Source organism: Calcarisporiella thermophila, assembly GCF_041956535.1.
Source record: "Calcarisporiella thermophila strain CBS 279.70 unplaced genomic scaffold VTP21scaffold_25, whole genome shotgun sequence".
NCBI lineage: Eukaryota > Fungi > Calcarisporiellomycota > Calcarisporiellomycetes > Calcarisporiellales > Calcarisporiellaceae > Calcarisporiella > Calcarisporiella thermophila.
This window is the reverse complement of record NW_027192215.1, coordinates 283,271-305,217: the sequence shown is the minus strand read 5'-3', so window position 1 is coordinate 305,217 and position 21,947 is coordinate 283,271. Positions and strand designations below refer to the sequence as shown.

General features: G+C 48.7%; 9 protein-coding genes across 9 annotated transcripts; 3 read left to right on the top strand and 6 right to left on the bottom strand.

Moving 5' to 3' along the window:
• Window positions 1–83: 83 nt before the first annotated feature.
• VTP21DRAFT_6127 (uncharacterized protein) lies at window positions 84–2,067 on the bottom strand (the record flags this gene model as incomplete). Its single annotated transcript, XM_069396724.1, has 4 exons — window positions 84–1,238; window positions 1,324–1,604; window positions 1,717–1,896; window positions 1,962–2,067. The coding sequence occupies 4 exons, from the start codon at window positions 2,065–2,067 to the stop codon at window positions 84–86; spliced, it is 1,722 nt and encodes a 573-aa protein (XP_069247396.1).
• A 1,311-nt stretch (window positions 2,068–3,378) lies between these two features.
• Window positions 3,379–4,081, bottom strand: VTP21DRAFT_6126 (uncharacterized protein; the record flags this gene model as incomplete). Its single annotated transcript, XM_069396723.1, has 2 exons — window positions 3,379–3,609; window positions 3,836–4,081. The coding sequence occupies 2 exons, from the start codon at window positions 4,079–4,081 to the stop codon at window positions 3,379–3,381; spliced, it is 477 nt and encodes a 158-aa protein (XP_069247395.1).
• A 150-nt stretch (window positions 4,082–4,231) lies between these two features.
• VTP21DRAFT_6125 (uncharacterized protein) lies at window positions 4,232–6,122 on the top strand (the record flags this gene model as incomplete). Its single annotated transcript, XM_069396722.1, has 4 exons — window positions 4,232–4,279; window positions 4,368–5,334; window positions 5,402–5,929; window positions 5,998–6,122. 4 exons carry the CDS (start codon window positions 4,232–4,234, stop codon window positions 6,120–6,122), a joined length of 1,668 nt encoding a protein of 555 aa, XP_069247394.1.
• Window positions 6,123–8,374: 2,252 nt separating this feature from the next.
• VTP21DRAFT_6124 (uncharacterized protein) lies at window positions 8,375–9,574 on the bottom strand (the record flags this gene model as incomplete). Its single annotated transcript, XM_069396721.1, has 1 exon — window positions 8,375–9,574. The coding sequence occupies one exon, from the start codon at window positions 9,572–9,574 to the stop codon at window positions 8,375–8,377; it is 1,200 nt and encodes a 399-aa protein (XP_069247393.1).
• Window positions 9,575–10,669: 1,095 nt separating this feature from the next.
• Window positions 10,670–13,066, bottom strand: VTP21DRAFT_6123 (uncharacterized protein; the record flags this gene model as incomplete). The annotated part of the gene is made up of 7 exons (XM_069396720.1): window positions 10,670–11,563; window positions 11,631–11,952; window positions 12,021–12,174; window positions 12,241–12,352; window positions 12,417–12,569; window positions 12,644–12,885; window positions 12,946–13,066. 7 exons carry the CDS (start codon window positions 13,064–13,066, stop codon window positions 10,670–10,672), a joined length of 1,998 nt encoding a protein of 665 aa, XP_069247392.1.
• A 596-nt stretch (window positions 13,067–13,662) lies between these two features.
• VTP21DRAFT_6122 (uncharacterized protein) lies at window positions 13,663–16,191 on the top strand (the record flags this gene model as incomplete). The annotated part of the gene is made up of 9 exons (XM_069396719.1): window positions 13,663–13,677; window positions 13,738–13,830; window positions 13,895–14,096; window positions 14,160–14,356; window positions 14,450–14,653; window positions 14,728–14,918; window positions 14,995–15,157; window positions 15,252–15,658; window positions 15,753–16,191. 9 exons carry the CDS (start codon window positions 13,663–13,665, stop codon window positions 16,189–16,191), a joined length of 1,911 nt encoding a protein of 636 aa, XP_069247391.1.
• A 1,412-nt stretch (window positions 16,192–17,603) lies between these two features.
• Window positions 17,604–18,200, top strand: VTP21DRAFT_6121 (uncharacterized protein; the record flags this gene model as incomplete). Its single annotated transcript, XM_069396718.1, has 2 exons — window positions 17,604–17,686; window positions 17,834–18,200. 2 exons carry the CDS (start codon window positions 17,604–17,606, stop codon window positions 18,198–18,200), a joined length of 450 nt encoding a protein of 149 aa, XP_069247390.1.
• A 258-nt stretch (window positions 18,201–18,458) lies between these two features.
• On the bottom strand, window positions 18,459–19,515 carry VTP21DRAFT_6120 (uncharacterized protein; the record flags this gene model as incomplete). The annotated part of the gene is made up of 5 exons (XM_069396717.1): window positions 18,459–18,714; window positions 18,778–18,895; window positions 18,961–19,100; window positions 19,187–19,295; window positions 19,374–19,515. 5 exons carry the CDS (start codon window positions 19,513–19,515, stop codon window positions 18,459–18,461), a joined length of 765 nt encoding a protein of 254 aa, XP_069247389.1.
• A 1,121-nt stretch (window positions 19,516–20,636) lies between these two features.
• Window positions 20,637–21,442, bottom strand: VTP21DRAFT_6119 (uncharacterized protein; the record flags this gene model as incomplete). The annotated part of the gene is made up of 3 exons (XM_069396715.1): window positions 20,637–20,919; window positions 21,005–21,057; window positions 21,134–21,442. The coding sequence occupies 3 exons, from the start codon at window positions 21,440–21,442 to the stop codon at window positions 20,637–20,639; spliced, it is 645 nt and encodes a 214-aa protein (XP_069247388.1).
• Between the last annotated feature and the right edge of the window lie 505 nt (window positions 21,443–21,947).

Genomic DNA, 21,947 nt, shown 5'->3' with positions numbered 1-21,947 from the left:
AGATACTGAAAGCAGGTTATACCCGAATAAATAGGATAAAAAAGATATCATGGATAGCCCAGAGCGACTCTGTACATCCACCCTCAAAGATGGCCAATGAATTCCTTCGCATAATTCGCCCATTCGCTGTCATTCTCTAACTCATCCGACTCTTTCCAATACGAGACTCGGAGTTGCCACGAACCGCGTCGCGGTTGTGGCAGCCTCTCTGCCACAGCCTCGGTGTTCGTATGCGAGGGCAAATTTTCTTCTATGGGGAGGGAGAAATCGACTCTCCCAGCCGCTCGCAAGTCTGTGGCCTCATCCCCCCCTAATCCTTTTGCGCCGCTGCTTCCCTTTCCATTGTGCTCGATCTCATGTCCTGTATTGAAGTCCATTGTTCTCTGTTGCTTATGATGCATATCCTCGTTGCCCTCCAAACCCATCCATCTTGTACCCTCCCGTCCACACTGGGCCCTGCCGACCAGGTCTCCAAGTTTTTCCTTATATTCTCTCGTGTCAATATCTATTTCCAAATGATTTGGCCATGCTCCGAGATGACGCGGCTCTACACACGTCGCATCTGACATAGGTGAACAGTCAAATGATAAGCTTTCGACGGCAATCTCATCTTGCCTAGCCTCCTCAATTTCCTTCGGCACCGATTTACTCACACACTCCGCCTCCTGCCTCGAAGCTTCCGGATTCAACGTAGGGCTTGGGAACAGGGGTAAAAGAAGCTTGCGCACAAGCCAGCGTTTGACTCTATGCTGGTTGTCGTCCGCATAGCGCTCGATAAGATCCAACTGAATCTTTTGGAGTGATTTGACAACCGCGGGATCAAAGAGGAAGGCAAGACAGTTAAAGACCCCTAAAAAGCAACCCAAGGCATTCAATCCCAGATCTCTGAAAAAAAAAAGAGTGGTTTCACTAAAAGGATTACCGGGCAAACCAGCGCTTGTGTTCGCAGCGATAGCTAAGACATATACAATGCGCCCATTCGTCTGCAAGTAGATCTCGTTCACCATTAGAATGGATTGCGTCAAGAAAGGGATGAGGGGATAGGATAGAATGCGGATGATGATGCGATTGATGGCTAGCTGGGTGTATTGCTGTTGGGAGAATATCGGGTTGTGCTTGCCTGCAGAGGTAATTTGGCGTTTGATAAAGTGGTTCTCTTTGACGATTTTGGCGACGACAAATCCAATCACCACGTTACAATATAGAATGCAGATGAGGATCGGGATGATAAAGGTTAGCTTAAATAGAAAGAGAGAGAGAAAAGAAAAAAGAATTGTCGGGTTAAAGTTCGAGTGAGCGAAAACGCCGAGAAACCAGGCCTACCAACTCCCAGAGTTTGCTTGTCAGCAAATAGCTCTCCCGGTACCAGCAAATCCCTTGAGATTGATCATAGCCGAATCGCCCTGCTGCGAGCGGTGTGAAGCTGAGCAATAGTGCGAACGCGACCGACCCGCCGTAGTATATCCACACTTCCATCCATGGCTTAAACCGTCGCTCCATTAGAACAATCCAGTGCAGGTTGAGAGCAATCGCCACGCTTAGGAAAAGATACATGTGGGTGAAGAATATGAAGAAAGTGATGGTGATATTGCATTCGAACCCAGCTAAAAGCGGAACAGCGTGTCAAAAGAGTTCGCAAAATTATAATAGAGGAGAGCAATGTCAAGTTGGCGTCTAGGCTGTAGTTTGCTGGGAGGAATAAAAGGAGGAAATCACCTGAAGCATTGAAGTAGAAGGCAATAAAATACATGGATGACCGGAGTACATCACATATAGATATAGCCAAGTTCAAACGCAAGCTGATGCGGTCGACAAACTTGCGGTCGTAAAGCCAGAGTAAAAATGTTATCATTACCACGAGGCATCCTCCAATAATGCTCAGGATGGTGCAATAAACTAGAATCAAACATTATGTTGAGCAATGCATAAAGGACGGCTAAAATCCGATGTCCATGCTTTACCGCTAAACTCGAAAAATAGCTCATTGTAGTAAGGATCCGAGATGGAGAGATCGGGAATGTCAGCGTTTTGAGATTTGTCGGCAAGCCGTTTCACGACCTTGGCCATGTCGGTGTTCGTGCTCATGATAAATCAGCACATGAACCTCAAGTCGACCAAATGGACGCGCGCAGCATCGGCAATGGAGAGAGTATGAGGGCAAGGGTAGCGACAGTACGAAGAGGGTAACATAATAAATACGAAAGGGGGGAGGGCTACCGGTTTGGACACTCCATTAATGGGGAACTGAACTGAGTAAGACCACCTGGGCCCAACAACTAAGCCAGAGATAAGACCAGCGCGATAGTTTTATCGAGTCTTTTCATTGCTCCTCTTTCATATTTCTATCGGCACAAAATTTAATTAGGCTACTTAGAGGGGGCTCAGACCCCGACCAGTGGGCACTATCCGAATCTGCAGCTCATATACCGTGCCATTCCAGAAACATGCAATCAAGAGGAAATTCAACTGATTGGGCCGGTCGGCTGTCCCGTGATGCCGGAAAGGGCGAGCACGGCCCTTCTAGGCCAAGTTCGCGAGCTAGCTTAAATGGAGTTTTTGTCTTATCAGTCCACAAGTTTATCGCGAATTTCGCTCATACGTATTCCCAAACTCCCTAAAACTGGCGAGCCATATGAATAGGCAAAGCTGATATGATACAGCTCTCCAAGTAGTAGAGCAGAGGCGGGAGTTCTAAATACCCGCATAGCACATCATCACCTATCGGCAGACGAAACTCCCACCTACCCCCAATTATTCTCGTCCATTTCTGGGCTGGGAGTCATTGTAGATTTGAATGATCCTCATGCCGCTACATTACTGAGACTCTCTATGAACCCGCATATTACACACTGCTAATTATTGACACCAGCACAAAAACCGCCAAGAGTTCAGCCTAATGAGAGTGTGCACACGTTTCATTGGGTGCATAATAGAGTGACCGAAGTCGGTAACCATTTGGGCGTGATCACCTGTTGACCGAGAGACGTATCCCAAATGACGGCCCAAAAATCCAAACTTGTTATGTCACCGTAGCTATTGGTGGCTAAAGAGCTTCCTAAGCCACACAATGGCACCAATTTGAGGCGCACGGCCCATTATTGGGAATGCGAGCAATTGAAAATCTACCCTGCAACCAACTTGTGCCTCTCCAGTTGATTCCATTCAAAGCCCGACTAGTCGTGCTAAGGAAAAGTGCTGCTGTGTATTCACAGCGAGAGTGCACAGCAACACTTTACACAGTCACAGGCTTATTTGGCCGTAACACTCCTAGGGTACAACCGTGGAATATCCATTGTCTTGAGTGTACCATGAAGCACGCAACCATGTGGGCGTGATGGAAAGAACTCTCGTGGATATCCAGAACAACCACCGGTAGAGTTAGAATTGGGGCACAATCTCTATGGGGAGTCTGAACAATTTTCCATCGTGTTGGGTCCTTTTTGAAGTCGAGAGAGTCCTATAGCCGGACTCAGCCACCGCTTCTTCCTCTCGGCTCCGTAGTCCGCCGGACAAGTTCTCGCCCCAACCAGTGAATTTCCGAATTTCGGGCCTAGTGGCACGCTTGAGAGAGGCGATCGCTAAGCATTCCGACATCGCGCATTCACGATTCTATTTACGGACAGGGTGCAGAAACGTGAGGTTTCAAAGGCCCCCACGCGGCGACATGTTTGCAATATTAAATTTTTGGACATTTCAGTCTTAGCTCCCGTAGCATAGTTATTTAAGGATAGAATTCACACAGAGGGGACCGCGGTCGACCAACAAGCGGCGAGACTGGCCTCTCCCAGTCGCACTCAGAATTACACAAGCAGAGCTAGCCAGAGTTCTCTCGTGCCCTTTCACTCATAGCCTGTGACTCAGCAGAAATCATCCCAAATCTTGCCCGGGCGGAGCTAATACCAGGGTTTGAGTTGTTCCAATAGAAGCGGCTGAGTCTTGGCGGGGAATACTGAGGCGCAGAGCGAGAGGAGGACTGCTGGCAGAATAGAGCAGAGCGCCCATTTGCTTGGATGAAGCGTTGCACACCGGTGGTGACCATACTAGCTGCGGCTGTACTCCCTTGGAACCTCGTGTGCTGCATACTACTCTGTTTGTAAAATTAAGGTTCCCATCACCAATAAGACCCCGGCACAAGTGGACGGAGCCCGAAATCCTGCGCATAAGCTAAACAAAAAAGGTTGATATTTGAAGTGGGACTCGCCGTTTTTCACACGGTTTGCTCTTTTCCACCATGGGGGACGACGTGAAAAACAATCCAGTCTACGAGATCCTGGTTAAGGTGAGTGTGCGCGGCCGCGCCCGCTTCCCTCGCGCCTCCCCAAGTGTCTAATGCAGGCGCGGGCTGGTATTCCCGATTTGACCCATAGGACCGCTTCCAGGGCCAGGAGCTGACGGAGCGCGACCGCGAGCTGCTCGAGCTCGAGATCCGGCTGAATGAGCGCGTCGACACAAAGCTGATGGCCAGCCCGAGCCGCATCCCCATGTCCATCTTCTTCATCATCCCGAATGAGTTCGGCGAACGGTTCTGCTTCTACGGTATCAAGCCGCTACTGTACCTGTACTTCATCGACATGTGCAGCACGACCCCAGAGTACAGCAAGATGCTGACCCACTCCTTCATCGTGATCTCGTACTTCTGCCCGTTGCTCGGGGCCGCCATCTCCGACTCGTATCTGGGCAAATACCGCACCATCGTCTATCTCTCCGTCATCTACTTCATCGGAACCGCATTGCTCACCATTTTCTCGATCAATCACGTCATGGGCGACTTCCCCAACATCCCCATTGCCGGGCCCTATGCAGCCCTCGTGCTCATGGCCATCGGCACCGGCGGCATCAAACCCTGCGTGTCCACCCACGGAGGTGACCAGTTTCTCCCACACCAGAAGACCGGCATCGACTGGTTCTTCACGGTGTTCTACACCACCATCAATGTCGGCTCGCTGCTTGCCCAGAACATCACCCCGCACATCAAAAACAACATCCAGTGCTTCGGGGCGCCCTGCTACTTCGGCTCGTATATCCTGCCTAGCGCAATGTTTTTAGTGGCTTTGCTTGCATTTATCTTTGGTGTGCGCTACTACCGCATTGTTCCGCCGGTGGGCGAGTTCTTGCCGTTCAAGGCCGCCAAGGTCGCGGTGCTGGCTTTTGGCCGCTGGCTGTTCGCATCCAGAGAGGAGCGCCAGCACAAAGGTGGGATCCTAAACTTTGCGCTAGCCGATGTGGGCGCTCCGTTCGTGGAGGAAACCCGTCTCTTGGGCCGCATCATCTACATGATCCTGCCCACTCTGTTCTTCTGGATGATTTACGACCAGAAATCCACCGAGTGGCAAGGTAAGTTGCTTATTATGAGCTTTTCACTCGCGTCGAAAACGAGCTAACCTCCATCCACCCGTCCTAGCCCAATACAGGATGATGAACCAGCAAATCGGAAGCATCAAGGTCTCGCCGGAATCCTTCGGAGTGATCAACTCGCTGCTCATCATCATCATGGTGCCAAGCTTGGGCTTTTTGTATCCCGTCATTGAGAAGGGCCTTGGCATCCGCTGCACCACCCTGCGACGTATCTCGTTGGGCTTCTTCCTCGTGTGCATGGCCTTCTTAATTTCTGGGTTGCTGCATATCAGCGTCGAGGCGAACTACAATCCCATCAAGGAGAATGGCAAGGTCGTCGCTTGCCCCACTTGCGTGCCCGCCTTGTGGCAGGTGCCCCAGTTCTTTGTCCTCTCTCTCGCCGAAGCCCTCCTCTCCCCGACGGGTCTCCTGTTCTGCTACCAGGAATCCGGTAAGGCACTCAAGGCCCAGACGTCGTCCATCTGGCTTTTGATGACTGCGTTCGGCAACATTGTCAACACCGCCATTGCCGGCACTGCGGAAAAGACCGTCACCGGCCCATCCAAATACTTTATGTATATGGGAATTGGTTTGGGTAAATATTACTGTTTTAAGCGCATTTTGCTTCTCCGTTTTACTTACCGTGGGATTTCTCTTGAAAAGGTGGCTGGCTGTGGTTCACGATCCAGGCCTATTTCTACAAATACAAGAGCGAGCATGAGCAAGACATGGCTAAAATGGTCGACGGGTCGGATGAACACCTAGACGAAAAGACTGAACTCTCATAATAATAATACCTCTTGTTTTTTTTTCCCTGTGGATAATGCACTCCTGCTCTTTAGTATTACTTTTTGTTAACTCTATAATTTAACGCCTATTTCAATAAATATCTAGCCTTGTAATTTTGAAAACCAGCAGATGTCATCCAGAATGATTGAAAGATGAAAACCAGATTGAAGTAAGAGATTTTCGCTCCCTCAAACTAGCATCACATTTGCGGCTAGATGCTTACTGTGGTTTGGCGAGCTAATGACAGTGTCTTTGGGCTGCGATTAAGTGAGGTAAGTTCCAAGAAAGCTTTATTCTTAGGATGAATATATTCAAGAGCCATGTCTCCTGCCATTATTATCGTTCTATTATGGAGGAGATTTGAGCTCTAGCACTTTTTTTTTGAGCATGTATACTCGATAGATTCTGTTGAACTAGCCTACGAAGAAAGCAACATTCCGGTTGATCTTATCAGAATGACTGTTATTCCATGGTATTAGAAACCTAAGTGTGTATTGCTTCAAGGTTAAACGCATCTTAGCATAGTCTACAAAAAGGACGAAGGCCAAAGAAGGCCATAGAGATCTGACAATAATATGAAAAAGAAGACAATAAAATGGGTATATTTAGTAGTAAGAAGATGATGACTACACCGAATTTTTCAAATTGAATTTGCTATAATCATTTTCGGATGCTTTAAACTTTTTACAGGAGTTAGTATGGTTTTCACTCAAAGATACCTGCGCAGATAGTTTGTTTTCTATTATTTACGACGGACAGGGATTCAGAAAGCTCACTAATTAATCACCCCCATCTATATGCTAATATTGTGATTATCCAGGCCACCAAAGATCAAAAGGGCTGGAGCGTATGGACAATACGTGGTGGTTAAACCATAAAGCCTATAGGACAATAGTAGAGATTCTCGTCCAATCATCAGCCGGTCGGCAAACTAATGCCATTTATTGGCCGAGGGATCAGTTAAGAAACGAGGGCATGTGTCATAATTAACCCTAAACTTAACTAGCGCCTCTTATATGCCAAGGAGAAGGAGCCAAATTTACGCTTGATGGAGAGTTGGACTCTGTAAACCCAACTCTCCACACATGGTTTTCGTCCACGACCTAGTGGGCTAGTGATAAAATATCGCTACGCTTAGGGGAGAAGGAGATATAGTAGAAATTATGCCAAGGTGGCTTCAACGCCTGTATCCTATGCCATGATTATGCAACCTTATCTGCCTATGGTTATAGTACAATCTCCAAGCATGGGCCATTCAAACAGACGATGGTCCTGATCAGGTTGTGCCTATTTCCTCAAGCGTGAGCTACGCAAAAACGCTCATGATGCAGTTTCAATAGCTGCGAGGGCTAGGATCCCAACATATCGGTGGGACAGAAATAGAATGCTCCAGGGGATGCCGCTGCTCAAGAGACCAAGCACCAATGGCAGTCTTCCTTCCTCGTGGGGAACCACGGAACACTCTGCCTGACTCTACCCATCTTTCTATATTTACTTTTATTTTCGTTTTCTTTCGAATATTTCCGAATGCAGCACGGTTATGGCACCGGGCCTTTCCGTATTGGTGAGGGTCGCGAAAACTAATCCATTCTTGAGCTTGTCGGATGTATCATGAGGAAATTGACAGCTGAGCACTGGAGAAGCAATCTAATCTATATTAGCCTGTACTATTTTCTTTTTGCAGCACAACTGTATAAGGGGAAGTGGTGGGCGTGGAGGGGTGGAACCGGCGGTCGGAAATGGTTAAGTGGTATCGGCATAATTTGGTGCTATTTGAAATACGCGGTGGGTACGTATGAATTGGGGGGTTTCATAATCTTCAGTGCTATTATGGCGGCCTAGTAAATTGGATAATTCCAATTTTGATTTTCGGCACTTCTAATTACGTCAGAAGACTCCATGTTCCACGGCTGACCTTTTTGCACAGTGATGGATGCTTGCATAGAATACTTTACATTTACAGAAATCACCAACACAAACCACTTTAAAGCTAAAAGAGTAAAAAAAGGTAAAAAAGTAAAAAAAAAGGCCAGGGAGTGGAAAGGAAGATAGTAACGCTGAGAGCAACAACAAAGATATGGACAAAACTGTTTACAAAAATAAAAAAGAAACATAGGATACCCAATAGTATAGAATAAAACACACATTTACAACACAACTATTTACTGGGAATAGATAATAGATAAAGAGAATTATGTTATAGATAGATAGATATCAAAATAGGTAGGGCCTTTAATACAATACAGCTTGGCTAAAAAATACCGCCGGACGACATCATCACCCTATCGAAGTCCGTCAAGTCATCGGCCTGCCGGCCGAACTCCCCTCCCCAGAAATAATTCAAATCCATGCTTGTGTCTCCTGCGGTGGCCAATGCGGTGCATGAGTCGATGGAGGGGTCGGTGGCCGCGGGCAAAGACTGGGTGGGAGAGGAGGTTAGGGAGGGCGGCGTTCTGGGGGATTCCTCGCCGGAAGAGGAGAGGTTTTTTGAGGGAGTAGCGAGGGCGGCGAAATTGGAGGAGGAGTTGGAGAAGAAGAGATGCGGGGGGAGAGTAAGGAACACGTCGTTCACCGCGGAGATGTTCCACCACTCGTTCGCGGCCGCGTCCAAGGCCATCTCATCCGGCAGCCCCATCCCCAGGGTGTCCTGTTCGGCCGTCTGGTCGCTCATTGGGAGATAGAGGGGCGCCGAGGGGGGCTCGTACGTGGGCGAGATTGTCTTGAAATCGCCCAGCCGCCTGGATGGCTCGCGCGGCGAGAAAAGCATGAGGAGCGAAGGATCTCTCTCCCTGGTGGGCAAGATCGCGGAGGAGGGAGGAGTATCCCCCGAGGTAGAGCTGGGTGAGATGGGGGAACAGGGGGAGGAGGGCTGGTTATGGGAGGACTGCGGCAGGCGTTGCCCGCCAGAGCGTTTCGCGTTGCAGTGTGGGCACTGGCGCACAAAGCGAGCTATCAGCTCCTTTGGAATCCACGAGTACTGCCGCCTTACCAGCGCGCTAGTCTTGTCGCGGCCTCCGTGGGAAGCCATTTGGTGGCACCTGGACATAATTTCGTAGAGATCCTCTCTAACCGCCACGGGTTTGTCGTCGTGACAGACCAGAGTCTGCCCCGCGCCTCCGACGACCAGCGTGAACATCCGTTTTGCCCAGAATCGAAATTGGGCGGTGGCCACCCGGGTGCTCCGCGGCTCGAGCAGAACGGACAGTATTTGGTTGTAGGTCTCGCGGTCGAGCACGGCCTTGTCGCGCTTCTTGGGAGAGAGCGAGTCCAGGTAGTCCTGGATGGCGGCGTCGAACTCGGTCGGCGAGGGCAGCAGCGAGCTCGCCGGCTCGCGCGGCGCATTGGACGGGTAAGGCTGCATGGGATGGGCGGGCTGGTCCCGGGGGAACAGCCGCGAGGTGAGGTGGACCGCAAAGTCCTCTGGGGGCTCAGCGAACAAGTTCATTGACATGGCGTCTATAAGTTAATATGTGGCTTTTGTATCTAGGGATAATATGGTGTATAGTATTGCGGATATATAAGTTAGATTTTGCGTGGGGGAAAATGGTTGAGGGATGCGTGCGATTTCGTGAAATGGAAAGGCAATTCGGAATTCACATTAGGGGGGGCATGCGATGACGGCCGAAATGGAGCGCGAGAAGAAGCGGAGGAAGAAGAAAGGAAAGAAGGGGGAGGATGCGAACAGTTAAAAAAAAACCTGGGAAGTTAAATAAAAAAAAAACTGTAGCTGCAAACAAAAAAAAAAATCCCTGCGTGACAAAGAGCACAGATCTTCCCCCGTCATTATAGCAGAAAAGGAAGAGAGCAAGTGCAGAAAAAAATGGGGACACGCGATCCATGCCTTTTGCGGAAGTATTGCCAGTCACTCTTTTCGTTCGGATCCTCCCAAACGTGCGGTGGCCAAACGGCCTTGCGATTTGATGGGATACGCGCGCGTCTCAGCCGATTAGAAATACAACCTCATCCTCGCGCGGCCGTTCCCTAAGCCGCGCTCGCTCCCCCCCCACCCCCTGGCGCCCTCGCAATCAGAACCGTTTGCAATCAAATCGTGTCAGAGCATCCCCAGTATTTGAAAATGGTCGGGGATGTTTGTAACTTGTGCGCTATGGCATCTTTGCCCCAAATGGACGGCCCAGTCCCTATTCCCCGAAGCCGGTCTTCGCGGGGGGCGGGCTCGCCTCAAGTCATTGCGGAAATAGTGTTCATTGCGTGGCCATGTCAAAGAGGCCTTCGTCCACCGCAAACCCAAAGCCCTCCCACGTGACACACCTTAACCCTGCACGCCTGCTCGTGACTGCCTACGACATCGTGTTGACATAAACCTTGTTCTTATTGCTTCGAAAACGCCATAATTTACGGTTGACCCCATCAATTTTAAAGCTTGTGCGTGGTGGTGTTTGGAGAAAACATCCATGCTGTTGCGTGGTTCCTCACCTCACGCTGCTACCCACAAGCCCTCTCTCTCAAGCCAAATAAATAACTATTATGTTTATTGAGTTTGGGTAGACCACGCAAAAGTCAAACAAGTCAACAACCCCCCTCCCCTCTACCACTTGTTCCCCTTCTTCTTTTTCTTCTTCGGAGCCTCCTTCTTCTTTGAGGAAGCGGCTGAGCTCGGCGCCTGTTGCTGCTGCTGCTGCTCTTCTGCAGGCTCGTCCTTGCTTCCCTTGTAGATGTTAGCGCTTCCTGTCCCGCCAATACCTCCTCCGCTCACAGCTGTGCCTTGCGACCCCCTGAGGAGGTTCGCCTTCTTCTTCCCTTTCATCTTGTAGGTGGATCTCTCTCGCCGAGGGAGCCATCTCTCCGGATCGGGCTGCTTGTTGGGATCGTAGTTCTTCGGGAGACGAGGCTTTCTCTTCTTGCGTTTCGCTTTCAGCTTCTGGGCGAGGAGGCGTTGGTCGCTGCTCTCCAACTTGCTCTTGCCGTAGCTTCTGCCGCGCACTCCAGGAACAGAGCCCTCCAGCTGCTCTGCATCGAGCGCCATCAGGGACTCCATTTCTGGTAGGGCGCTTTCGTACTGTTCCGCCTTGGCTGGATCAAATGCGGCATAGGCCTCGATGAGGGCCGCCACCGCCCGCGCGTCCAGCGGATCTTCCCGGACCAATCCCTCCAAATCCTTCGCAGCCTCCTGCTGCTTGCCAGATCTCAGCTTGAACAGAGCCGCCTGCCTCAGTAGGCTGCGGGTGTTGATCGACTTGCCGGACTTGGCCCACTGCCCCATCGCCTCCTCAAGACATTGCATCGCTTTTTCCGTCTGTTGCGCCTGTTGGTAGAGCCATACTTGGACCGCGACCACGCCGGGCTTAAGAGGCGCAGAGACGTGGGAGAGGTATCTTTCCAGGGTCTCTATCGCGGTATTCGGCTGCTGGGATTGGAGAAGCTGGAGTTGCATGATGGCAAAGTGGATGGCGAGAGAGGAAGGATTTGCCTTGGCATATTTCTAGTAAGGACAAGAGAGGTTAGCCGCGGCGAAGGAAGCAGGGGCGCTTGCGTTTCTGGGAGCTCACCTGTAACTCTTCGAGTGCCTTTGAGACCTTCTTTTGCTTCAGGGTGCAGGCAGCCATAGCGACCCAAAGCTCGTCCATGTCTGGGTTCTGCTGAATAAGCATCTGTAGTTTCTCGCGGCAAACGGCAAACTTATCCATGTGAAGGGCAAGAAGAGCCTCGTTCATCGCAATGATGTGGCGCTGGGTTCTCAGCAGCTTGGCTTGCGCTTGCTTCTTGGTGGCCTGTTTCAGCTTGTTGGCAGCATCGAAGGCAAGATTAGAGGCGATGCTGCTGGCGGCAACGATATTATTATTTGCTACAGCAGCAGTGGCAGGATCGAGTCTATCCAGAATAAAAAATAATATAGTGTCAGACCATGGAGACAGCTCCGAATATACCTGGATACATACTTGTATTTAAGTACCGTTTGATACAATTCGATAGCCTTGGAGTGCCGACCTTGTAGTTGATATACATAGGCTAGCTGCACGAGGATAACGGCCATCTCTTGATCAATCTCTTCCTGCGTTAGCTTTTGTTCGCTCAGGGTCTTCTTGCACAATTCTTAAGGAATAGAGACAAAAATGGTTAGAGAGGAGCGAAGCCCATCTACAAACACATCCAACGTACGCGTTGATTTCTCAAGCAATTTGGCCGCTCCCGCCAAATCCCCTTGACTGAGGTGGACCGCGGCTGAGTTGAAGAGGAGCTCATACGTGCTCTGTTTATTATTCACAATGCTCTACTCACGCCAAAGGTATTAGTCCAAACGTCCCAGAGTATCAGATGGATATACGCTTTCTTACCTCCTGCTCCAATTGCCCGCCCGAAAGAAGCAACGCAGCCCTAGCCGCCTCCATATTAGTGAGGATATCGCTCCGCTCATGTTCATCTTGGGCATCTCTAAGCAACTGTTCGTAGAGCCGTAGACAACCCTGATAGTCTTCTTTGCGATAATACTAGCATATACATTCCCATGAAATAAATAATCTCTAAAGCCATGTCAGCTGCCAATTTCTTGCGGGAGACATACCACTTGAGCCTCCAAATATTGAAGCGATTTTTCCGAATCTCGCCGCTTCTTAATCAATTCCATGGCCTCTTCAAGGCGGTTGGTTCTGTATAGACAGTAGGCCTTTTCGAAAATTGCCTCCTCGCTGGCATCCGAGGGAAGATGGGCAAGGGCCCCTAACGCTTCGTCATACTTTTCGAGACGAATAAGCGTTACAGCTTTGCAGCGTAGGGCATCGGCATCATTGGGTGATTGCTTTAGGACTAGGATTGGAAATATTAGAATTAGATGATGACGCAATGAAGTAGGAGGGAGGGAATTACTTTTGTCGCATAATTTTACGGCCTTTTCATACTCTTCTTTTTTGACGACGCGCTCCAGTTCGCCAAAAAGCTGTGGAATGGAGGCTACCTTGTCCTGCTGTTGCTGATCTTGGTTCACCATCACTTCTGTTGCTAAAGCGATCTAGGGGTGCAAATTCGGCGGGATGAATACGAACTAGGAGCCAGAAGAGTAAGTTTAAAAAAAACCAGTGACGTGATCAAAAATTTTGCACTCAACATAGTCGCTTGACTCGCAGAAGCTATTTTTCGAGGCAGTGCAACCTCTTTTCTTGTCTAGCCCATCCTATTCATATATATATATAAGTTCTGCTAGCATTATTGCCTCTATCATTTGTTTGGATGAAAGCAGTTGAGATGAGGATCGGGTGTCTATCTCTTTGAAAGTGCATGTGTCTTAATATTATATACTGGGCTTGTTAAAATTCTTCTCTCTTCTTATCTTTTCATTTAAGCTTCATCGTCTCCAATCGGTTGAAGTAGTCGAGGTCAGTCTTGCTTTTTCCTCTAAAATGGCTGGATGATGATGTGGATGATGGGCGTCAAGCCTTGGATGATTATTTTCATGGATGGAATCAAGAAGTTGCTAACCGAATTTTGCATCTTTGTTCACTTGCAGATTTTCTTACGGCTCGCACCTAGATCTTTTTTTTTGTCAATCTGGCATTGACGAAATTTTCTTATATATAATAGCTTGTGATGTATAAAAGAGTGGTAACCTTTTGTCTTTGCTTGACTCTTACTTCTGATGGAGCATTGAATTTATCCTCGTAGGAATATGCGAACGGTCAATCCGATCGGCCGCTGAGTGGAATCGGCTCTCCTGCACCTGTTATTATCGTCAATGCAGAGGAAAACATAGATGGGGTGAGCGCCTGTTTTTTCAGTCTGCTTTCATAACTCATTTAACATTGGTTGTGTCCTGCCTTAGAATTACATGGAAGCTGCAAGACACAGTACCAGCCCTCGCTCCACCGAAAAGGAGGTGCCCAAAAGTGGACCTCTCGGTCGTTTGAAAAATTCTCCCAAGGATGCGATACCCATTAGCAAAGTGCCGCGGCGACAGAGCTCTTCCAGATTCCATGTGCCCGAGAATCAAAAAGTGAAGCTGGAGCGGTTGAACGGGTTCCATGGTATGTGTTGTAGTTTATCCAGGAGGTTATATTGCCTGTGTTGATGCCCCTTATTTTCTTCAGAGGTGATTCCAAGTGCGCGACAGGATCTGCTTCTGAAGAAGATCCGGCAATGCTCCATTGTGTTTGACTTTTCCGACTCGGCCTCCGAGTTAGAGGGAAAGGAAATCAAGCGGCAGGCCCTGACGGAAGTTCTGGAGTACATTTCGTGCAATCGAGGTGTTATCACGGAGCACGTCTACCCGGAAATGGTTTCCATGGTAATTGGACCCTCCAAGCTATTGGATGTGTACGTTTGAGATTGGAGCAGCTCTCACCTGTGGGCTTTTCTTTTTCTTTATTTCGCCATTTAGTTTTCTGCAAACCTCTTCCGGACAATACCTCCCCAAGTTAACCCGACGGGAGATGCCTTCGATCCTGAGGAGGATGAGCCGGTGCTGGAACTCGCTTGGCCACATCTTCAAATCGTGTACGAAGTCTTCCTGCGGTTTATCGAGTCACCCGAGTTCAATACCAACTTGGCCAAGCGGTACATCGACCAACGATTTATCCTCCAGGTAAACGATTGGGTTTTTTTTTTCGACGCGCACCCAGCCACCGTGACTAATATCGCCCTTTTGAATATATTTAGTTGCTGGAGCTCTTTGACAGCGAGGATCCCCGGGAACGTGATTTCCTAAAAACCACCCTCCATCGCATCTATGGGAAATTCCTGAATCTGCGCGCCTTTATCCGCAAGTCCATCAACAACATCTTTTTCCAGTTCATCTACGAGACGGAGCGACACAATGGGATCGCAGAGCTGCTAGAAATCCTTGGAAGGTAATTGCCCCTGCTCCCCCTATCCGAAGATTAGCCTCTGAGCCCTTTTCTAACCAACCCCCAAAACACACACTAGTATTATCAACGGGTTTGCTCTCCCGCTAAAAGAAGAGCACAAAATCTTTTTGACCCGAGTGCTCATCCCCCTGCACAAGGCAAAATCCCTTGCGATCTATCAGCCCCAGCTTGCATACTGTGTGGTGCAGTTTTTGGAGAAGGATCCGGCCCTGACGGAAGAGGTGAGCCTCCACTTGGAATTTTATTTGTTTTCTATTCTTTGCTTCATCTTTTGTTGACCCCTGTGCTGTGCTGCGTGCGTGACTTCATGCGTAGGTGGTTCTTGGGTTGTTAAGATTCTGGCCCAAGACGAATTCTGCCAAGGAGGTCATGTTCCTTAACGAGATGGAGGAGATTCTCGACGCCATCGAGCCGCACGAGTTCCAGCGGATTCAGATCCCCCTCTTCCACCAACTTTCGCGCTGCATTTCCAGCCACCATTTTCAGGTAGCAGAACGCGCCCTCTACTACTGGAGCCAGGAGCACGAATACATTATCGGGCTGATGAGCGAAAATGTCGACACCATCATGCCAATCGTGTTTCCGGCCCTGTACGAAAACTCGCGGAACCATTGGAATCGGACGATCCAGTCGATGATGCTGAACGCGTTGAAATTCTTCATGACGGCGGATAGTCGGCTGTTCGGCGAGTGCACCGAGCGGTATCGAATCAGCCGCCAGATGTGAGTTTGTTTCGTTTTTCTTCTGAGTTTATTTTTGGATTCAAATGGTTGAGGCCCAAGACTAACCCCGACATCCTCGGCCCCACTCTTTTAGGGAAAAGCGGCGGCAAATGGAACGTGAAGAGATTTGGAGGCGACTCGAGGGGAATAGAGCGTCCAACGCGAACAACAGTGGCCCTGCACTCACCCACGACTTGCGCGCGCCCCCCTCCTCCTTGCTGTCCCACACCACTCCGCCTCTCTCGCCAAACAAAGCCCTCTCCGCGGAACCGGAGTCGTCGAAACCAGCGGACGAGAGGGCGAGCGGCGAAGAGGGAACCGACATATACGGTGAGCTGCAGCACTTCGACAGTGGTGCCCGGCAGATGGAGGGAAGCGAGGGACAGGCGGGGCAATTCCGACGCAAATCCATCATCCCGGTAGACGCGAGCGTGCTCACCGAGCTCTCTCGCCATAGAAGTCTTGAAGAGGTGCTGGGCGAGGGTATCAGGCGGACAACTGCGGCTGCAATCGAAGGAGATTACGAAAATTAGATTCATTTGGGTGCTCTTTTCTCTTTTTTTTTTACGTTAGCTGTTTCTTTTCTCTTCGCTTTTTATTCTCTCGCTTGCGTTTAGTTACTCCCTCTTCCCTCCTCCCCCTCCTCTCCATTGTGTATGGTAGATACTTTTTATCGTCGGCTTGGGCGATATTCTGTTTCCTTTATATATGAGACATCTTATGCTCCTTTTTTCTTCTGTGGATTCCCCCACTCCCTTCTCTTTTCTTTTGCTTTTTAATTGTATGTTTCTTTTACTTTTTTTCACTCTTCTTTTCACTATTGTTAAATTGAATAGATTTTCTCGTTCTATATCAGTATAATTTACCAGGAGAGGATGGAAGGCATAGGCTACTCCTTGGATGTCGACCGACGGAGAGACCTTGAATAGCACGCGAATATCGCTTGGTGCATGCTGAGCTGTTTACTATAGAGACCAAGCTATTCCTTCATTTGGCATAATTTGGCCATTTAAGTGCAGATGAAAAGGGATTTGAATGGCCAGTTACAGAGGATGCAATGCAGGCGAGGGCAGAGGTAACCACTCTCTCAGTTGTCCTTGTTTTAAAACTTTGCTGATGGCAAGGGTGCAATTGCGATTGCCGAAAGCCGGGAGAAAAGGGCCGCATCCAAAAGCACTACTGCATTTCTATGTCAGGCAAGAAAAGTACGGGATGACATATCGTAGAGACCATGGATTCTTTGGAGACTCCTGCATTTGGCCTGCGGCTAGCTGAGAAGATGTGTGGGCAAGAAGCTATGAATGCTTGAGGTTTGGGTGTTTTAAACAACCTGTACAAAGGAGTCGGTGAAATAGGGATCGCGGATCGATGTTAAACGGATAGAGATCTTCACCCCGTAATCCAGTCCTAATTGAGACGAAATCTTCACTTGGACATCAACTTAAACTGGGATTATTAGCGCTTCCAGTTTTGATTTTCATCGCCTCTATTCGACCTTCGATCCCATTTCCCCCTCCATAAGCGGTGACAGCGCGTTTGGCGCGTCCTGCCACGACTTTTTCCCCGCCTGTTTTGGAATTCGACAGAGAGAGGAAAGCTGTATGTATCAATTAAACACGAAGGTCAAAACAAAATTGGAAGCCGTCCGAATAGGAAATCCGGATGTTTAGTCTAATGCAAATTTCCTTCTTGCCCTTAAGATTGGTAGTGGCTCATTAATTAAACCGCCCAAGGCCATTTGACCTTAAAGCGGTTATCACGATCCAATTTTCTTTTCCAGGTTATATGAAAATTAAATTGAGGATGGCCGTATGCAATTTTAACGTCCTGAGGAGCGGTGTTTGTCTTGCAAAAGGCTCCCTTTGATTTCTCCCTTTCTCTCTCTTTTCAACCCTCAGCACCGCCTTCTCAATTCTGCATCCCTATTCAAAGAACTACATCCTCAATGAAGTCATTTGCATTCGCAGTTTTTCTCGTAGTGTTGCTCGCATGCGCGGAGAGTGTAAGCGCTTGCAATGCTAAAGTCAAGTAAGTAGCCGCTAGCAAGGGCCTTTCTCCCCCTCCTCCCTCCCCTCTCCTTTATCGTTAGTAAATGGAGTACACTTTCTCGATTTTATCTCTTCATTATTTACGGTTCCCGACCATCACTAATCGCCATCCTCCTCCTTTATCCAGCTTCGACGCGTGCATCAACCGCGGCAATCAGATGGCATCCCTTTGTAGCCAGTCGGACCTTGCCTGCCAATGCCAGCGCCAAAAAGACATCCTCACTTGCTATAATCTCTGCGGCGACGATTACATTATCATGGAGCAGCGCAAGGCGCAGGACTCGACGGTGTCCCAACTCTGTGTTTCCGCATCCTCGGCAATGCCCAACGCAACCGTGGCTCAGACCGTCGCGCAAACGGTGCAAATCACAGGGACAAGTTCCATTGCCAGTGCAAGTGCCACTCCGTCGGTGAGAAGTAGCGCGGCGCTGATCCAGGCCGCCCCCGTGCTCGAGCTCATGGCGGTCGGTTTGGCCGGTCTATTGCTGTCATGAAAAAGAGCAGGGGGCCGTTGTAGTTCTACTTTCCTATCACGCGTTAATACTGTTCCATAAACAATGGCGTTACTACGTTTTATTAGGTTTTAATTCGAGTAATATAATAAAACATTTAAAAAGAAAAAAATTAATATAAAGGAAAGCAATGGTGGACGGTACAGTTATTGCGACGCAAACGCGAGCCAGGGAAATTTAGGTGGCGTGCTTTTATCAGTGTAATATAGATAGATAGATGTGTAGTTGCTAGTGTATACATTAGTCACGGTTCAAGTCGTTTAGAATCCGCAGGATGCTCAAGAACAGGTTGATCACATCCAAGTAGAGAGATACCGCTGCCATGATATACTCCTCTGGACTCATGTGGTGGATCAGGATGTATGTGTCATAGAGGATGTATCCACAGAACAGCACGGTGGCTCCAATAGCGATTCCAAGGTCCACCCAGCGGTTGAAGGGAAGGAAGATTTGAACCAGCGAGGTGATGATGAGGATCCAGATACCTGCAAAGAGGCTAAGAGGTTGGGGATTAGTATGCGAAAAGCAAAGAGGAAAACAGATCGTCCATAAGACATACTAAGGGCCGAGTCCGGTAAAGTCGTACTTGGATTGGAAGGTGAAGAGGGTGAGCCCGATGAAAACACCGAGCGTGATGACAAGGGCCTGGAGAACCACGAGCGAGTCGAAATAACTCACTGCGGCGTAAATTGCTTAGCGCTTACAAAGGTGAGAAAAGCATCCATATTGGCTAGACACTTACCCGCATTACCGATCGTGTAGGCCTCCAGAAGCGTAAAAGCACCAAGCAAATAGTAATTTGTCGGAGCCGATCGTCGTTTCCAAAAGAGCGCAAACAGCACACCAAATGTGGCGAACATGGAGACCCAAACCATCCACGGGCTACCGATAAAGTGAGCCGCATTCCGGTTAATCAGCTCGAAAAAAAAAGGGTTTTGAAGAAAGAGATGCAGAGATGCAGCACTTACTTGGCCTGAGACCACTGTTGAATGCTGGGGCTAAACATCATCGTTGCGCCAACCGCTGTGGTTGCAACGAGCTGGCTCGTCAAAATCATATACACCTTGCGCACGAAATCTGTTTAAATCGGGATTGGAGTCCATTGGGTTAGAATCGAAATTCACGATCATGATCAGCGACCAGCGAAATGATTACCCATGCGAATGGAAATGTCCGATTGCGCGACATTAACGCCATACTTGAAGTCATCGGGCACATCGTCGTGTTGATGGGCTCCTAGGAGCGGATCGTGAGAGGAGCTGGTGGCATAATCGGGAGGGGGTTGGTTGTACGCCATGATTTTTTATTTGTCCGAATCGAGGGTGGAAGTGCAGTTGGTAGCGCTTGCTTATTTCTTGGAAATGCTCAGAAATAAAAGCGAATGATGTCACAGAGTGATGTATTTTGCCACCGTTTTCCTGGAACTGGATATGAATTCGCGTTCCTGAAAAATAATCCCTTCTCTTCCCTTAAATGATTCGGAATTAATGTTCACTCCCTTTTGCCTTTACATTCGCATAAAATTCGATCCAAAACTGTTTTCAAACTGCCTTCCACCATAGTCTTATCTAAACGTATGAACTTTTTTTTTTCAGAGAAACTTACCATAGGCATGTTAATGATCGCATTGAGGTCATTAGTACAATTCTCATTTTTATTCCCAATGATAGGGTGAAGAAAACGATTCTGTCAAAACCATTTTTCCGTTTACTTGTCCCATTGCTTAAGCCAATGCGAGTCATCCCACTAGCAATTTGTCTTTGCAAAAAGTAATTCGAAGCACGGGGTTGGAAGAAGCCCTCAACGCAAAAGTGGTGCCGCATTGCTAACTTGCACATTATTTTTACTATACTCCTTAACATGACCGCGCCTCGTCCCACGTTCTGCGGTGGCATTTAGTTTCTGTCATTTTTGTTACTGGAACCGTTAAAAATTCTTTATTTTTATAATCTTTTCATATGGCAGGTGTCCTGCACTGAGGTTAGGGCAGATGAATTTATTAAGGTCGTAGCCACGGCAAAAAACTGGACAAAATGCTCTGGCCGTAAGTTACACTTATATAAACCGGCCCATCGATGCCGATTCTACGCCGATATTACTTGTTTAGAATCCGAAAGCTGAAGATATGCCTTTCTTTCTTTCTACATAATGGGCTTCTTGTTCAAGGTAATAAATAAGGGAAGGGTTTATTGGTGTATGGTATTTAAGATGGTTGGCTAGTGGGAATGTACTAGTAGAGAATTAAATAACGGTTATATATCGAGTCGAAGCATTAGGATGAAGCCGTCAGTGAATCCCAAGAAAAAAGACAACGAGGCCATGAGGGAAACAAGAAGGAAAGATATAAATCTATAAATATTCAAGGGACAGAGGAAATAACAATTAAAGTGTGCTATACAGTTGCAATGCCCTCTTCACTCAGAACAAGGCGGCCAATACCAGAGAGCCCAAGCCTACCGCGGCGCTCAGCCCCCAATTCATCTCGGCTCTCCCAACAGAGGCGGGGATCGTGTTTCCCAGCACAGATTTATCCATGGTTGGTGAGGGTAGGGGACGAATCTGAGCCACCGCTACCATGACGGGTGGGTTGGACGCCATCGAGAACAGCTTGATCACACTGAACTGTGAAAAATCAAGGTTGGGCGACAACGTGAACTGTACTTTACCCGTGGCCGAGTTCTGTCCGACGGCGGTAGGGCAACTGAGGGCGAGCAGGACAGAAAGCAAGCCATTGGAAGGGCAGAGTCAATTAAAACTGTCGGCCGAATATGAACAAGGATACTTACATAGCAACCGAGATGGCCTTTGGATCTGTGCTGTTACTTCCATACCAATAGCTCTGTAATATGTGAGATCCGAGCCACGGTCAGCCCCGATTCAAGGTTGATCTATATAGAAGAAGGGGCTCTACTTACATCCGGAAGCGCGAATACGTATGTGAAGTCGTGCACGGTGAATTGGCACATATTGTCCACGGTCAAGAGCCCGGCGATCTTCACGTCCACATTTCCAACCTTGGTGACATTACTCTGCAGATTGACTCCTTTCGCATCCGCAGGCGCGGGCTGGGTGCTACATGCCAAGTTTTGCGGAGGAACAGGGGCAGGAGCAGGAGCAGGAGCAGGGAGAGGAGCAGGGACAGGAGCAGAGCTTTGCGCGTAAGCAAGGAACGCCATGGCCAAGAGGAGGAGTACTCCACGTGTTATAAAGTGATTCGTATGCATCTGAGCGGAGAAGGGCAAGGGAGAAATACAGAAAGAGTGTGTGGGGGGGGGGTAGAGATGAGAGGATTCTCTTAAGAGATGAGCGATTGAAATCGGGAGGAGATAATGGAGTCCGGATAAGCAATGAACCAATCCAGGAGGAAGAAGGGGGGAAGCGATGTTTAGGTTAAGGAGGAGAGATAAGCAGAAAGGGAAGCGCGCGCGAGAGAGTCTTTTAAGGCAAGCACATGGGAGCAAAAAGTGGACCCGAAACTCAGGAGAACCTTAATGTCGAAAAATAGAACTTGGCCGGTGACACGGCTTTGGCCGGTGGCAACACAGGGCCATTTCTCCGCGTTTTCCCCCTCCTCCCGAAATAGCCTGGCCCGCCCGACTAGGGTTTGAGGAGAGAGCTCGGCCGGCAGGGCAGCAAATCATCCCGTTCGATTCTAAATCTATTTATTAACTTAAAAGAAAAGAGAAGCAAAATTTATACACAAAGAGAGAAAAAAAAAGTGCGAGCGAA